Consider the following 15,415-nt stretch of genomic DNA (forward strand, 5'->3'; position numbering starts at 1 on the left):
AAAGAGGACAATTTCTGAGCTGCTCTTAGAAGGTAGAGAGAACCAAATTCATTTACTCAATAAGCATACTGTGAAGAATTACTACGTGTTAGAAATTATGCCAAGTGGGATGGCACAAAGATGAATAATATTTGACCTATGCCCTTGAGTAACTCACAATATAATTAGAATTATGGAATTCAATAAGTAGCAATGCAATAATGATGAACATTTACATAGTTTCAACTTTGTATAAGGCATTATTCCAAGTACTTTATATATGGTAACATCTGTAATATTCACAAAAACTCCAGGAGGTACTATTATTATAACCCTTGTTTTATAGATGAAGAAACCAAAAGGATGAAAAGAAATGCAACTTGCCCAAGGAACAAAGCTGGTAAATGGCAAAGGTGGGATTTAAATTCAGGCAGTGTTGCTCTAGAATCCATGACCTGAAATGCTACGCTCATACTGAGGAATAATACCTCGTCTCTCAATTAAACCCCTACAAAGGGTAGCTCCTATTCTGCTCTTTCTCTCTCTCTCTCTCTCCAGTTTGTAAACGACAGTTGCAGCATTTTAAATAGAAATAATAGTCATTTGGGTTGTGTAAAAAGTTTCTATCTTATTTAGTACAACAAAGTCAAGGCAACTGCAGGTAAGCTGGGGTGGTATGTCTGCCACCAGTAAATTGCCAATAACAACAATTTTGCATCACTCTAAAATAAAGCCCAGAGAATTGGTTCCAGTTTGAAATTGCCTATTGGATGTTGTTTTTTTCAAAGAGCCTGTTCAGTTTTCTCAAAATGCATTAAATTTCTTCCCAGCTATTTCCCAACAACTGTGCAAGTAAATTGGGTTTGTACAAGAGTTATTTTTAGACTAAGTCTGGAACTGCCTATCTAAACCATTAATGCCACTATAAATTTAAAGGCTTTCCACTTTTAATAGTGCCTTAACGTATTAAACTTTCTTTTTTTTCATCATGCTATTCTACTCCTTTTCCTTCTACCTTAATACTTTTTTTAAAAGATTTTATTTATTTATTTGACAGAGAGAGACAGCCAGCGAGAAGGGGAACAGAAGCAGGGGGAGTGGGAGAGGAAGAAGCAGGCTCCCAGTAGGGAGCCCGAGGTGGGGCTGATCCCAGGACTCTGGGATCACACCCTAAACTGAAGGCAGACGCTTAACGACTGACCCACCCAGGTGCCCCTGCCTTAATATTTCTTAATTATTGCAAGAAAAATCAGTGACAGTGACTCCAAAGTTACATGTAACTTTCCAATCTTATTTTTTCCAAGGTGTCACCCAGTAATCATATACTTTAATGCTTCTTCAAAACTTTAAAATATAGCCAACCATACTTTACAAAAGACACTAATAAAAATATAGATCTTGCCTAAAACAGTTCAATTTATCCTGAAGCATTGTGTGACAACATAAGCTATGCAAGTTGTCCAAGCACTGTGACTTGAGACAATTCAATCTCTTTGGACTCTGGTTTCCTAGTGTACAAAATAACAAATCTGAATCAGTCAAGTCTGAAAACCTATCTGGTTTTAGGGTTGTGATTCCGAGTACAGAATACTGCATTTTCCAAATATTAGATCACTAATAGTGAATAGTACAGCACTATGCATACCAGCAGCCTAAATTAAAGTGCTTATGTAAAATATTTTGGGGGAAAAATCAACTTATCCTTAATAATATTCACAAAAGGGCTGCTACTGTGGGAACTGTGGGGGGAATGAACTGGGAATGATTTATTTTCAATGAAGAAGTTAAGTTCTTTCGGAAGAATAATTAAACATGAAATAATCTACAGATTCAGCATAGAGGTCACAGAATTACAATCTGGAAACAAGTAGTTCTATTATGGAGGCAAGGTGATAAGCGGTTTTTAAGAATGTGTTTTAAAACTTTTGTTGACAGTTTTTCCATCTTAAAAATATAAACATATGGTAGCACTTTCTACAATATTACCTTAAAACATAAAAACAAAGGCTACACTCAAAGTCCTCCTGCTTTCTTTAAATCCTCTCCCTGAAAAATGAAACGGGCTCCTTCAATTCCTGTTGGCTCGTTGGTACCCACCCCGCCACATACACACAAAAGGTTATCTAAGTACGCCGTCTTAAATGAAGTAAGTTTTATCATAACTGGACTTGAGTGTGGTACCGGAGTGCCTGCCCATATGCTTCCTACGCTCGGTCCCTTTCCTTCTTCCTTCAAAAGGAGGCTCTCTGAGCCCGAGCGCACAAACTCCACCCTCACACACACGCATTACACCCGAAGGCTGACTCACCTGCACTCAGAATGTGCCCGCGTGACAGACAAATCTGTCGAACTGTCAGTCCTCCTGAGAAGGGGGTTTAAGGTGCAAGTACAAGCGTCCAGGGGCCAGATTCCCCTCGGGTCCAAATTCCACAGCCAATGAATTCATCAGAAAGCGACAAACTTCCCACACCTCACTTCCCACTTCAAACCCAGGGTCTCTGGAGTCAGGTGGCGCGGTCTGATGACGCACGCTGCCCCCCTTCCTTCACCGCAGCACCTCAGCCAAAGCGACTGCGGTCGCCACCCCGCCCCCTTCCGGGCGCCATTGAGAGCGTGGCGGTAGCCCGGCGCCTGCCGTCCAGCCCTGCCCGGACCGATGCCCTCTAGTGGCTCAGTGTCTAGAAGTCGCCCAAGAGGACGACCCATGGCATCCCGGAGCTTTGACGGTAAGGTCGCCTTGCTTTTCAGGGAGGGACATGAGTGGACGAATACTCTGTGGCGCCACCTCGCGGACAGCGGAGGAGAGCGGGGGGCGGGGAGAAAAAAAGGAAGCGGAATGGGCGGTGCGCAATCCCGCTCACGGAAGGGATTGAGAAAAACACTACGTTTCCCACAGGCCCGCGCGGCTTGAGGCGGGTGGACTGGGGAGCCGGAAATCAAAGAGGGTCAGGGGCCGCGGCTGAACTCGGATTCCCAGGGTGCCTAGCTTCCGGCGGCTGCGCGCGCACTTCGCGCGCGGGCGCTGTGGCGCGTCTGGTGCCGGCGCTAAGGCAGGACTCGATTTCCCAGGGTCCCGCCGGGGGAGTCTCCGGCGGGCAGGCGCACGCGAGCCACGGAGCGAGGTGGCCGAGGCGGCCGCCCAGGCTTCTGGGTCCTCTTGGTCTTCGCCTTTCTTCTCGGTGTCGGCTCCGCCGGCTGCTGGCCCTGCGGCCCCCGGCCAGATCGACATGGCGGCGGTGTTGCAGCAAGTCCTGGAGCGCACGGAGCTGAACAAGCTGCCTAAGTCCGTCCAGAACAAACTTGAAAAGTTCCTTGCTGACCAGCAATCCGAGATCGATGGCCTGAAGGGGCGGCATGAGAAATTTAAGGTGGAGAGTGGTAAGTGGCGACGCTCTTCCCGCCCTTGATTCTGGGCCCGACTCCGTAGCTATGGCTGGTCTTCTCCCCTTGCAAGCTCGCTTTCTGCCTGCGACTACGCTGGTGACATCGGTTTCCCGGCTTCTTAGACCCCCTAGGCCTGCTCTTACCTGCTCTCACAGTTTGAAGTGAAGGAGCCCTTTTGTTTGTTTTAAACCGAATTTACACTTAGTTCCGTTTTCTTTGTAATTAGTGTGGTCTCATGTAGGGACACTTAATGTTCGGCACACAGAAATTGTGAAGATCTGCGTCTGTTTACTCCGGACTAGCGAGAGTCTGCGACCTCTCTCTCTAAGCTTAGAGTACCCTATCTTTATGTTGCGTTGCTAGTAATTTCCGCTCACTTTTCCTGGTCACCTGCATTCAGAGGTTTTTGTCTAATTGACTACTTCATGCACTGAGTTCTGTTTCTTAGTCCTTCGGGCTGTTCAGGTTAACGAACTAGATGTTCATATAAATGAGTAGGTGCCTAAGTGCTGGAAACCCAGCGAACGTAAATAAGTTTGATATATCGGATTTCTCTGTAAAAGTCGGAGTTTAAAGATCTGTTTATAGGTACTTACAGTAGACCCTCAGATAAGAAAGTTACCGACAGTTGTGACTTGAATATCCTTGAGGAAAGATTAAGACCATAGTAATTACCGTTAGTGAAATAAAAACTGTTATTTGTCCCGGTTTACCTGGGGGTGTGGGGAGTATGGTGCTGTTTTGGTAAATTGATTGAAAATTCTGAATACATTATCACTGCAAAAAAATGTAATTATCAAGCAGAATTGGTGTCGAAAAGTAATTCTGTGAATCCCAACACTGAAGATACACCGCGTTCTGTTCATTAATTTGCACATAAATATCAGTTAGTCTTCTGTGTGCTTGATACTGTGCTGAACAGTACACCCTCAGTCCTTCCCTTGTAAAATTAACTCATTTTTACATAAGGTTAACTATTTTATATGTTTAGGTATTTGAATCTTTTAACACAACCTTTTAAAACAAAGCAGTTTTTAATCTAATTTTTTCCTCCGCTTAATAAGGTTTTTTTGTACTGGTGTCTGCTTTATGCTAAAATGTCTACTAATGTGTGGGGAAAATACTAAGGTAAGTAAGACATGTTGCCTACCTTGAAGGTTTTCAGTTTTGTGGAATAGAGAAGTTGGAAAACCCCCGTAGGTCTTATTTTCTTTTGTCATGTACGTGTAAGTCAGTTGGAAATGTTAAAGTGCTTTCAGTGCTCTAATTATCTTTACTCAAATTCTCTTATTTGGAGTGCAATTCAAATACCATGCCTTAAATATTAAAATCAACATTGTTAAAAATAAGTAGCAGTATTGACAGTGTGTGTACATGTGTGTTTGATTTTATTTTTTTCTCTGCTTCTGAAGAACAACAGTATTTTGAGATAGAGAAGAGGCTGTCCCACAGTCAGGAGAGACTTGTGAATGAAACCCGAGAGTGCCAAAGTTTGAGGCTTGACCTAGAGAAGCTCAGTAAGTATTTTTACATCCTTATTTTATTCTTATAGTATGGAGATCTTTAGGCGCTCCTTTGTATGCTTTAGAAACATTGACTTACTGTTTATGAAAATACAGATTGTCATTGTTTTCATTTATGGTGGTATTTGGTGTTTTCTCTTGATGGTAAAGACTTTATTAAGAATATAAGGCTTAATTAATGGTCAGGAGACCTGGGTTCTAATTCTGACTGCTATTAGAAGGTCTTTTGCCGTATGTAAATCATAACATATAAAATGGTTAGAACCACCTGTCCATCTGCTTACCTATCTAACTGTACAGATCAAATGAGAGATGTTTGAAAGCATTTTAAAAAGTCGTAAAGCATTATGCAACTGAAAATGTAATTAAGGAGAAAATTATTTTTAATTTGTTGAAGATTAAAGCCGACCAGTTTATTATATTTTAACTGTTGTATTTTTTATAAATATTTATGAATCTCAGGATATTTCCTCTTTAAGACCTGTTTCTTAGGAAAGATGGGTAATTTCCTTTTTTTTAAGATTTATTTTTAGAGAGAGAGTACAAGGGGTGGGGGAGAGAATCTTAAGCAGACTGCACTGAGTGTGCGCCCCCCCCCCCCATGTGGGGCTCGATCTCACGACCCTGAGATTTTGACCCAAGCTGAAACCAAGAGTCAGATGCTTAACAGACTGTTCTACTCAGGTGCCTTGCGTAATTTCCTTTTTAATAAGTTTTCTTCTATCATTAAGTTCTAGAAGGTACACAAGATCTTAGTTAAAGGTCCTGGCATTTCTTGGGAAAAATGATGTGCATTGTGTGCTTTGCTTATGACAGGAGAAAGCAAATGTCAGAAAAGGTCTTTATAGAGTGGGGGCATAATATTTGTTATTAGATATAGCTGGATTTTTAATTTGATTGGAAACACAGGAAGCTAATAAGAGAGTGGTTAACACTTCAGCCTTTTTTCTTAACCAGGTCTGTGCCCATCAACTATTTAGGTCATAATTTTTTTCCAGCTAATTTTGAAGCACTTAATTTTAAAAATATATGGCATTTATGTACAATGGTTTATATACACATGTAATAATTAATTTATTAAGTGACATAATTTATTAAGTGACATAATTAATTTATTAAGTGACTAGGTCTCGTTCATCATCTGTATATAGTGCTGCCTTGGCGTAATAACTGGGTCTGTAACGCTGAGGTGCTATAGAATTTCAGGAAAATTACTGTGATTATAGCTGCTTTTACGCGATCTGGAAGGCAGAGGAGGAGAAGATGAGGAAAAACCTAGACACATCTAGAATGCCTTTCTGGGATATACAGTTATGTCTGTGTTTTTTCACTTTATCATTCCAGATCTGTAAGTTTGGAAACCAGTAAATAATATTAACGCAAAATAGAAAATTCAGACTAATTTAGCAGGGTTTTTTCCTATAATAAGCCTATTGTTTAAATAGAACTTAAGATTGGAAGTAGCAGTAATGTATTCATTTAATTGCTAGCACATAATATAGATGCGTTTTAGTGGAAGAAAGTTTCAGAAAGTATATTCTTCCTAGTTATCTGCATGCCTTTAGGGAACAAACTGTACAAGGGGAGATAGACCATTATAAGTGGAGATTGATAATTCAGTTTCAAGCATAATTTTTTTTCCCTCCATGTTGAAGGCTCTTTTTAGAGTGATAAGCTGAAACAGAATTATCCATTGTTGTTATTTACTCTGTATACATTTTATATCGTTTAAATGTTATTTATTCTCTTGATCTTGTTTTTATTACTCAATTTTCTGATTTGTAAATATATTTCATTGTTACGATTGACTTAGAAGAATCATTGAAAAATGATTAAAGTGATAATTGTATGTGCTTTTTCCTATAAATGTTGGTTAGAATGATTACAAATAAGATTTTGGAGACAGGATAGCATATTTAAAAATTTGGTCTTGGGCACCTAGGTGGCTCAGTCGGTTAAGTGTCTGCCTGCATCTCAGGTCATGATCCCAGGGTCCTGGGATTGAGCCCTGCATCAGCCTCCCTGCTCAGCAAGGAGCCTGCTTTTCCCTCTCTCTCTGCTGCTCCCCCTGCTTCTGTGCGCATGCTCTCTCTCATAAGTAAAATCTTTAACAAAAAAAATAAGAAAAAAGTTTGGTTTAGAAGTAGAGTAAATTTGGATATTCATGAATTTGGAATACTATGTTCTGTAACTCAGCCTTTCTGAGACTCAGTTTCTTCATTTTATTTATTTATTTTTATTTTTTTAAAGATTTATTTATTGGACAGAGAGAGACCCAGCGAGAGAGGGAACACCAGCAGGGGGAGTGGGAGAGGAGAAGCAGGCTCTCCGCTGAGCAGGGAGCCTGATGCGGGGCTGGATCCCAGGACCCTGGGATCATGACCTGAGCCGAAGGCGGTCGCTTAATGACTGAGCCACCCAGATACCCCAGTTTCTTTATTTTAAAACGTGTATATGGGTGGCAGTTGAATGAAAACTGCCATTGCAGTTTTTAAGTTTATGTGTGTATGTTCATAAAATTCCTTTTATCCAGACAATCAACTGAAGGCACTAACTGAGAAAAATAAAGAACTTGAAGTTGCTCAGGATCGCAGTGTTGCCATTCAGGTAAAAGTTATTCATGTGAATAAAGCTAACTATAAACATGATACTTGAGGAAGTATTCTATTTTGTGTTACTGAATGGGAACATGAAACATGTCCTATTAGGAGAAACTACTAAGAGAAATGCATATATATAATTTCCTTAATTTGGACCTTTATATGTTTTATTGATTGGGTATTTCTTTTACTCATCAGAATATATTGGTACTTACTATAAAAAGAAACTTGCTCTTAACGCTATAGCTCTTAAGGTTGTGATTTTTTTTTAATTCACATTGTAAATAAAGTGCCATAGAACTATAAGTAGGAGAGATATTCATAGATTCACTTATTTGTCCCCCACTCAACCCACTTACCTATCATCCTTCCTTTCTTTTAGAAATTCTCTATTTAGTACTTACTGTTGACTTACTGTTGCTCAGGCATTATTTCAACTATTATGATACAGTTGGGGATATGGATGAATCCATATCAGAAATCGTTTCCTTAGAGTAGTGATAAGAGTAACAGATTGAATGTGGTCACAAGGATTGTTTACCCATTGTTTTAATAAAGCGGCCATACTCAGTGATTCTCTAACTGGATAGAACTTCAGGCTCTCCTCATTGCTTTTTTAAAACTCGTGTTTGGAAAAACAAAACAAAAAAAACTTGTGTTTGATTTGAGATTAAAAGGTACTTGGTGTATAAAAGGTACTTGTAATGGGAAAGTGGTAGACTTAATCCAATAGAAATTTAAAATTCTCTGCATAAAAAGAACTAAAACACAAATAAGCCACTAATAAGTATCTTTTTCAATTAAAAGATGACTATTTGGATCCTTACTATGACAACTTTCATATTTTAAGAAAAATCATTCAAGGGGGAAATGGGCAAAGGAATTAAAAAAAAAAGAGGAAGCTGCCCAAATGGTCAGTGGCAATATGAAATGTTGCTCTACTTCACTTGTGATCATAAAAATTCAGATAAAACAATAAAAGTAATTATTTTCCATCTCCCCATGTTAACATTGATTTCTTTCTCTTTTTTAAGAATGGAGTGGTGGCTTGAGATTGACACTTAGGAATCAAAGCGTATTGATTGCCATTGTCTTGCTGCAAAGTAGTTTGAGAAAAAATATTAAAGGTTTTAAATAATTTCATTTCTAGGGCTCTTTCTTGAAAAATAATTTGAACCTACCTGTAAATGCAGTGATATCCATCAAAATTGTACTTTATGGCAGCAAAAATTAGAAGTAAATTAATGCCTTTTCTACAAAAGCATGTTTAAGTAACAAGGACACTTCCAAGTGCTAAATAGTGATGTGGGAAATTTTTCATAAGCCTATGAAAAATAATTTTTAAAAATGTAAAATATAGTGTTGAGATTACAGGTAATGTTTAAATTTCTTGATGTATTAAGTTATATGAGAAAGAAAACCAACCATTCTTAAACTATAGCTAGTGTTAAATAAAGTGGCATATCTGTGTTGGGACTTGAACACAGTTTTTAATTTAAACACATTGTTTTTCCTTTATGTGATAGAGTCAGTTTACAAGGACGAAAGAAGAATTAGAAGCTGAGAAAAGAGACTTAGTTAGAACCAATGAGAGACTATCTCAAGAACTTGAATATTTAACAGGTATGAAGAAATACTTTAGCTTCTAACTCCAGTCTGTCCTCTCTCTTCTAATAGTGCTCGGAATTAATCCCCAGCCCATTTCTGTTGCCGGTGTTTGTTTATCATAGCTCAGAATATAGTCAATGTAATATCCTACTGTTTCTCCCATTTATCTTTAGATCATTATCAAGATTTTAAAGAAGTGTCTAGACAAATATACACAAATGAAAAACATCTAAGAAGTTGTAATTTGGACCAAGGTTTACATGCTAAGATACTTACTACAGTGTGATTTATAATATCAAATTGGAACCAGTTTAAGTGTTCAGTTGTAGAGGCTGAACTCTTTCTTCTAGTATAGACACACTTGCTGGTATAACCTGTCCAAAAACATTCAATATGTAGAAGAACCTGAAAGGAAATCTTATATTTAAAAATATGGACTGAAGGAGTTAGGTGGGAATACAAGCTAAGTAATACATATAAGTAAGGTAGATACATAGTATAGTATATAGTATATGATACAGTTGATATATTAAGGTAAACATGACTCTTAAGCAGTGTAATCGTATTCCCTTTGGTTCCTTTTATAAAATTATTACGATTTTTATTTTTATTAATAGAATTTTCAACTATTTATGTTTCTATACGATAATACTCAATTAGGTAACTACACTTTTCCAGTCTCAGTTAAGTTACTGCAGAGTATTTTTTGGTGATATTGATCAGCTACTGGGTAGATAAAATTAAAAGAATATTTTTTAATAAAAACTTCAGTGTAAGGAATATAGAGAAATTAAGCATGTATTATTCTGGCTGTTTTGAGTAGATTTGTATATGTATTACTGCTTTTTGACTTAACAAATGACTATGAAATTTTAATCTATGGGTATATATCAGGGAAATTAATGTTATTTTGTATATTTAGCTTATGATACTGCATTTAAAAATTTAAAAACCAGTATAATTTACATGTTGGGTTGGGTGCACAAATTTAGCTTATCATTTGTTAAAATTAAATTTGTAACTGAGTATGACAAAAAGAAATTAAGGAGTTGAGAACTACTTAGCTTGTATTAAATGCTTGTGTTTCTGGAGATGCGTCTTCGATGTTTCATTCCTCTGAGCATTAATTAGTCATTATTTTCAAATTCTCTTCTGACCTTTCTAGAGGATTTTAAACGTCAAAATGAAAAACTTAAAGAAAGCAATGCCACAAAGGGTGATCTGCAGTTAAAACTGGATGAACTTCAAGCTTCTGATGTTTCTGTTAAAGCAAGTAACAAATAATTCTTAATGCACAAAATACAATGTTTGCTTAAAACTCACCTAAATTAAATTTTAAGTATAAGCAGGTGATCTATAAAGTGATTAAAAGCTGTGTGTTTGTTTTTGTTTAATGTCAGGGAAAGAATTAAACGTTAAGACAATTTTAATAGAAAAATTTGTTTATATGATACTTAAGTTTCTTATAGTTCTTATCTGACCATCTGTTTTCTGTTAAGAATGCATGCAAATACTTCTGTTGTTAAGATTCTGCTTGTGTTCTTTAGCCACAGGCAAAATCTTTTAACTAGCCGTGTATATTGTCTTTAACTGTAAATGTTATTTTCTTGGATATCTTTAGTATCGAGAAAAACGCTTGGAGCAAGAAAAGGAGTTGTTACATAATCAGAATACATGGCTGAATACAGAGTTAAAAACTAAAACCGATGAACTTCTGGCTCTTGGCAGAGAAAAAGGAAATGAGATTCTAGAGCTTAAATGTAATCTTGAAAACAAAAAAGAGGAGGTAAGTTAGTAAATTTTGGTTGAAACTTACATCTGTGCGCCAGCTTATTACACATGTATTCCATGGTGAGGGTTGCCTGGGTGGCTCAGTCAGTTAAGCATCTGAGTTCTGCTCAGGTCATGATCTTGGGGTATTGGGATCCAGCCTCACGTCAGGCTCTGCGCTGTTGGAGGGGAGTCAGCTTGTCCCTCTCTCTCTCTCCCTCTGCCCCTCCCCCAGCTAGTGCTCTCTGCTCTCTCTCAAATAAGTAAATAAAAATCTTTAAAAAAAATGAACGTCTTCCATGGTATACTGAAGTAAATGTATTATAATATTAGAAACGTGGAAGACATAATTCATAAACATTTGGCCTAGGAAATGAACGAATTGCATTTAAATAAATACCTTAAGATATTCTTTGATGAATTTTGATACTGTCTGCTGTCTTTTGATGTATCTTTAAGATACATTTAGAAATGGTGGTAAATTTTGTGAGCTAAATCCAAATGTGTTGTTCCATGAGCTTTTATTTATCATTTTCTTAAATATACACATTTTATGTGAAACCTTTTTTTGGATATAGGACATTATTTTGCTTTCACTTGGCAGCTAAACTTTATATCAAATTCATTTTAGTTAATATAACATCCTCTCTCCACCCAACTCTTCTATTTCTAGGTTTCTAGAATGGAAGAACAGATGAATGGCTTGAAAACATCAAATGAGAATCTTCAAAAACATGTAGAAGAGCTGTTGACCAAACTGAAAGAGGTAGAGATGACCACTTTAAAATTTCTCCTTTACAAAAATATTAAAGCACTTACGAGGCTATTATTTTTTTAAATGATTTCGTGTTTTGAACTATTTCTGGCACCATAAAATGGCCAGGACACCGTCATGTGTTGTAGCTAAGCTGAAATAGCTAGATTCAGAAATGGCAATCATGTGCTATATCCAAAGGACTGTCTGAAAATGTGTATGGTTAATTTTAATATCGTTGAAGTATTGCACTTCAAGATAAAAATATCAGCAGTATTTTATCTTTAAAGTAATTCATCTTTATCCTGAAAACTGATGTTAATTTTTATCTCTTTACAAATTGGATATTTTATCTTAACATTCAATAAGCATTCTAAATTCCGCTCAAATGAGAGTGTTGTAATTGAGTCTTTTTTGTAGGCCAAGGAACAGCAGGCCAGTATGGAAGAGAAATTCCACAATGAATTAAATGCTCATATAAAGCTCTCTAATCTATACAAGGTAAATGCCCAACCACACATTTTAGTGTCCTAATGTTGCATTTTTGGATATCCAATAACTTTTTAAGATTAAATTTTAGAGTGCTGCCGATGACTCAGAAGCAAAGAGCAATGAACTGACCCGAGCAGTGGATGAACTACACAAACTTTTGAAAGAAGCTGGAGAAGGTAAGTTTTTTTAATTATGGGAAGATTATTTTGTTTTTAATTGAGGGGTATTTTTTTCTTTACCTTTGTGTAGATTGTTGGATTTAGAAGTTAGATTAATCTTATTAGAGACAAAATTTGATATAGAGGGAAGTTCTTGGAGTAAGAAACTTTGAATTATATTTTCAACAGATAGGATATTGGAAATTTGGATAGCTACTGTTTTTCTCATTTTATAACCTTATATATGGTCTGGTTTCTAAAAGGAAATTTTTCTTCCATTTATGAAACATTTACTTTGATAAATACATATGGGTTTATAGTTTGGGTATTCTCTTAATCCATGAAGAAGCCTCATTTTTGCGTTAAAAACTGTATATTTTAAAGTCTTTGATTTTCATGTATTCTTGCTTTTTAAATGTAAATTTTTGGTTTGGGGGTTTGTTTTTGTTTTTGTTTTTTGCTGGTGTAATATAAGTTGTTTATATGATCTTTTCTAGTCATTGTGTTCTAGACTAAAGAGCAGAATAAAACCAAAGAGATATTTAGAGCCACTTTTTTACTTTGAGTTCCCTTATTTTCCCCATAGATCAGAGATATCAAATGCAGAAATAGATTTAGCAGGCCAGGACATTTCAGGAATTATAACTAGAGCAAGAGATTTCAGAGGATAACTGGCAACCATAGCGTGTCTAGAATTTAATGTTTACTGAAGGGAAAAATAATGACTGTGCTGTTACATTTCGTAAGCTCCAAGATTTTAAGTGTATGTTTGGATATTCTGTCCTTTTAGCCAATAAAGCAATACAGGATCATCTTTTAGAAGTGGAGGAATCTAAAGACCAAATGAAAAAAGAAATGCTTGAGAAAATAGGGAAATTGGAGAAGGAATTAGAGAACGCAAATGACCTGCTTTCTGCCACAAAACGTAAAGGTATGAATTAACAGATGCTTATAAATGACTTGAATAAAATACTAGGACTTCCTACGTAGTTGTCACTACTTTCCACTGGTACTATTTCTCTATATTGTTGTGAAACTCCATCAAGTTTTTTTAGTTATAAAATTAATACTTGTCCGTATCTTTACTATATTGTCAAATACAAGTACCATTTCATCGCATATAACTGTGTGTCAATTTCCAAAACATTTTTAACTATACTTCATGATTTTTAGAATTGGATTACGTGACAGTTTGATGTCATATTTTAAAATCTGCTTAGGAATTTATATGTAATGTTTAGTAGGTGTCACATTTACTCGTCTTAGAAAAAATATTGCTGGCTTTAGTGTGAAATAGTACAGAAATACATTAGATTTCTATGTGTTGGCACAGGAGCCATATTATCTGAAGAAGAGCTTGCAGCTATGTCTCCTACTGCAGCAGCTGTAGCTAAGATAGTGAAGCCCGGCATGAAATTAACCGAGGTAAGACTGGTATTAAGTCTTATTATTTTCCTTCAGTAAAAGGAAATTTGCTGAAATTTAATGCTCAGAAAAATTATTCTTAAACGCATCTGATGCTTAATGGATCATTCTAAGAAAAGCTTTCTTGGTTCCTGGTTCTTGCAACATATAGGAAACATTTCCATTTTAGTAAGTGCTAATGCATGTTTATTATGAAGCTAGATCAATTATATGCTTCTGTATTACGCTTAGGTTTGAAACAACCCCTTTTCTCCTTTCAGCTGTATAATGCTTATGTGGAAACTCAGGATCAGTTGCTTTTGGAGAAACTAGAGAATAAAAGAATTAATAAGTATCTAGATGAAATAGTGAAAGAAGTTGAAGCCAAAGCACCAATTTTGAAACGCCAGCGTGAGGAGTATGAACGTGCACAGAAAGCTGTGGCAAGTTTATCTGTTAAGCTTGAACAAGCTATGAAGGTTGGTTCCATTCTTAAATTTTAACTGGGGAAAAGTATATATGACAAGTGATTTAGAAAGTAATTCTCTCTTAGAATTAAGATATTTAATGGGGCGCTTAGGTGGCTCAGTTGATTAAGCGTCCAGCTCTTGATTTTGTCTCAGGTCATGATCTCAGAGTCATGAGATTGACCCCCGCACCAGGCTCCAGCTGGTGCAGAGCCTGCTTAAAATTCTCTCTCTCCCTCTCCCTCTTCTTACCTTTCCCCCTGCTTATGCACGTGTGTAGGCATTCTCTCTTAATAAAATGAAATATTTGAGTCAGAAAAGGCTAATTTTGCTTTTCAGTGATAGGGTAATTCTATAGTATTAAACACCTGTAATCATGAAATATTCTTATTCAGCTAAAATTATGGGAGCCTTTTCTATTAAGGCGTTAGAGAAGTTTTCTGTAGGATTCTGTAGTGGTTGATGGTTAGCCAAATCTCCTTGGACTACTCTTCAAATTAAAATAACAATCTCTCTTTGTAATAGAACTCTTGTAAATTTGTCCTAGTCATTCTTTGTCTGACAGTTCTGATATTCTGTCTGGAGATGGTGATGTTGTTTGACCACAGGGAAGAACTCCTTTTTTATAACATTTCACAATTCGGCAAATTTTTGTATGCATTATTTTGTTACTCTTCCTTTGCAAATTTGAAGTACCAGGGAAATTCATCAATATCTTGCCTTTTAAGATTCGTTTTTACTAGATAGTAATTAAAAAAGAACATATTCACATAATTTTGCTTTTAGGGTACAACTATTAATACTACTGAGAAGAACTCAAGATGTATTAAACAAGTTCTGAGAAAATTCAGTAACTTTTTGTATCTGCTGTTTTAAACTGATAAATTTTCCCCCCTGTGAAAAAATAGTATAAATAAGTTTTATCCTTAATTCAAACTTAAAATTTTGTTGCTGTTGCTATTATGATTTAGATGTCAGTTTAAATCCAGGTATGTTGTATCAAATGGTCTTTTTCTCCAGTGTCATTTGACATCTAGCAGTCTTGCCTTGACAAGAGTATTGGCTTTTAATATCCGCCCCTCCCCCCCAACCCTGTGGTTTTAGTAAGAGGTCCCTTGGGTGTAATTAGATCTTCTTGAGTTTCTCACTACTGAGAGTGAGTGTTTTTCCTGGAGCTTATTGTCTGAAGAGGATAGAGGTACAAGGGGCTTTCAGGCTCAAATAATAGCAGATGTTCATTATGGAAAAAAGTTATTTGTTCCTTTTTCACTAATGT

The 15,415-nt window shown here is 36.5% G+C and overlaps 2 protein-coding genes across 4 annotated transcripts in view; one reads left to right on the top strand and one right to left on the bottom strand.

Moving 5' to 3' along the window:
* The window catches only part of ODR4 (odr-4 GPCR localization factor homolog), a 36,526-nt gene extending 34,086 nt beyond the window's left edge, over positions 1–2,440 (bottom strand). The window contains exon 1 of the mRNA XM_008696973.2: positions 2,288–2,440. The gene's annotated coding sequence lies outside the window, so the exon portion shown is untranslated. The remainder of the gene's footprint in view (positions 1–2,287) is intronic.
* Positions 2,441–2,548: 108 nt separating this feature from the next.
* TPR (translocated promoter region, nuclear basket protein) overlaps positions 2,549–15,415 on the top strand; it is a 66,454-nt gene continuing 53,587 nt past the window's right edge. For all 3 annotated transcript variants that reach the window (XM_040636275.1, XM_040636277.1, XM_040636276.1), the window contains exons 1-13: positions 2,549–2,705; positions 3,049–3,357; positions 4,776–4,880; positions 7,420–7,493; positions 9,013–9,109; positions 10,260–10,363; positions 10,716–10,880; positions 11,538–11,630; positions 12,039–12,119; positions 12,199–12,286; positions 13,059–13,199; positions 13,602–13,693; positions 13,954–14,151. In XM_040636275.1, the coding sequence (XP_040492209.1) occupies positions 2,636–2,705; positions 3,049–3,357; positions 4,776–4,880; positions 7,420–7,493; positions 9,013–9,109; positions 10,260–10,363; positions 10,716–10,880; positions 11,538–11,630; positions 12,039–12,119; positions 12,199–12,286; positions 13,059–13,199; positions 13,602–13,693; positions 13,954–14,151 (1,617 nt within the window). In that variant the 5' untranslated portion in view covers positions 2,549–2,635. The remainder of the gene's footprint in view (positions 2,706–3,048; positions 3,358–4,775; positions 4,881–7,419; positions 7,494–9,012; positions 9,110–10,259; positions 10,364–10,715; positions 10,881–11,537; positions 11,631–12,038; positions 12,120–12,198; positions 12,287–13,058; positions 13,200–13,601; positions 13,694–13,953; positions 14,152–15,415) is intronic.

Source organism: Ursus maritimus, unplaced genomic scaffold, assembly GCF_017311325.1.
Source record: "Ursus maritimus isolate PB19 unplaced genomic scaffold, ASM1731132v1 scaffold_2, whole genome shotgun sequence".
Lineage (NCBI taxonomy): Eukaryota > Metazoa > Chordata > Mammalia > Carnivora > Ursidae > Ursus > Ursus maritimus.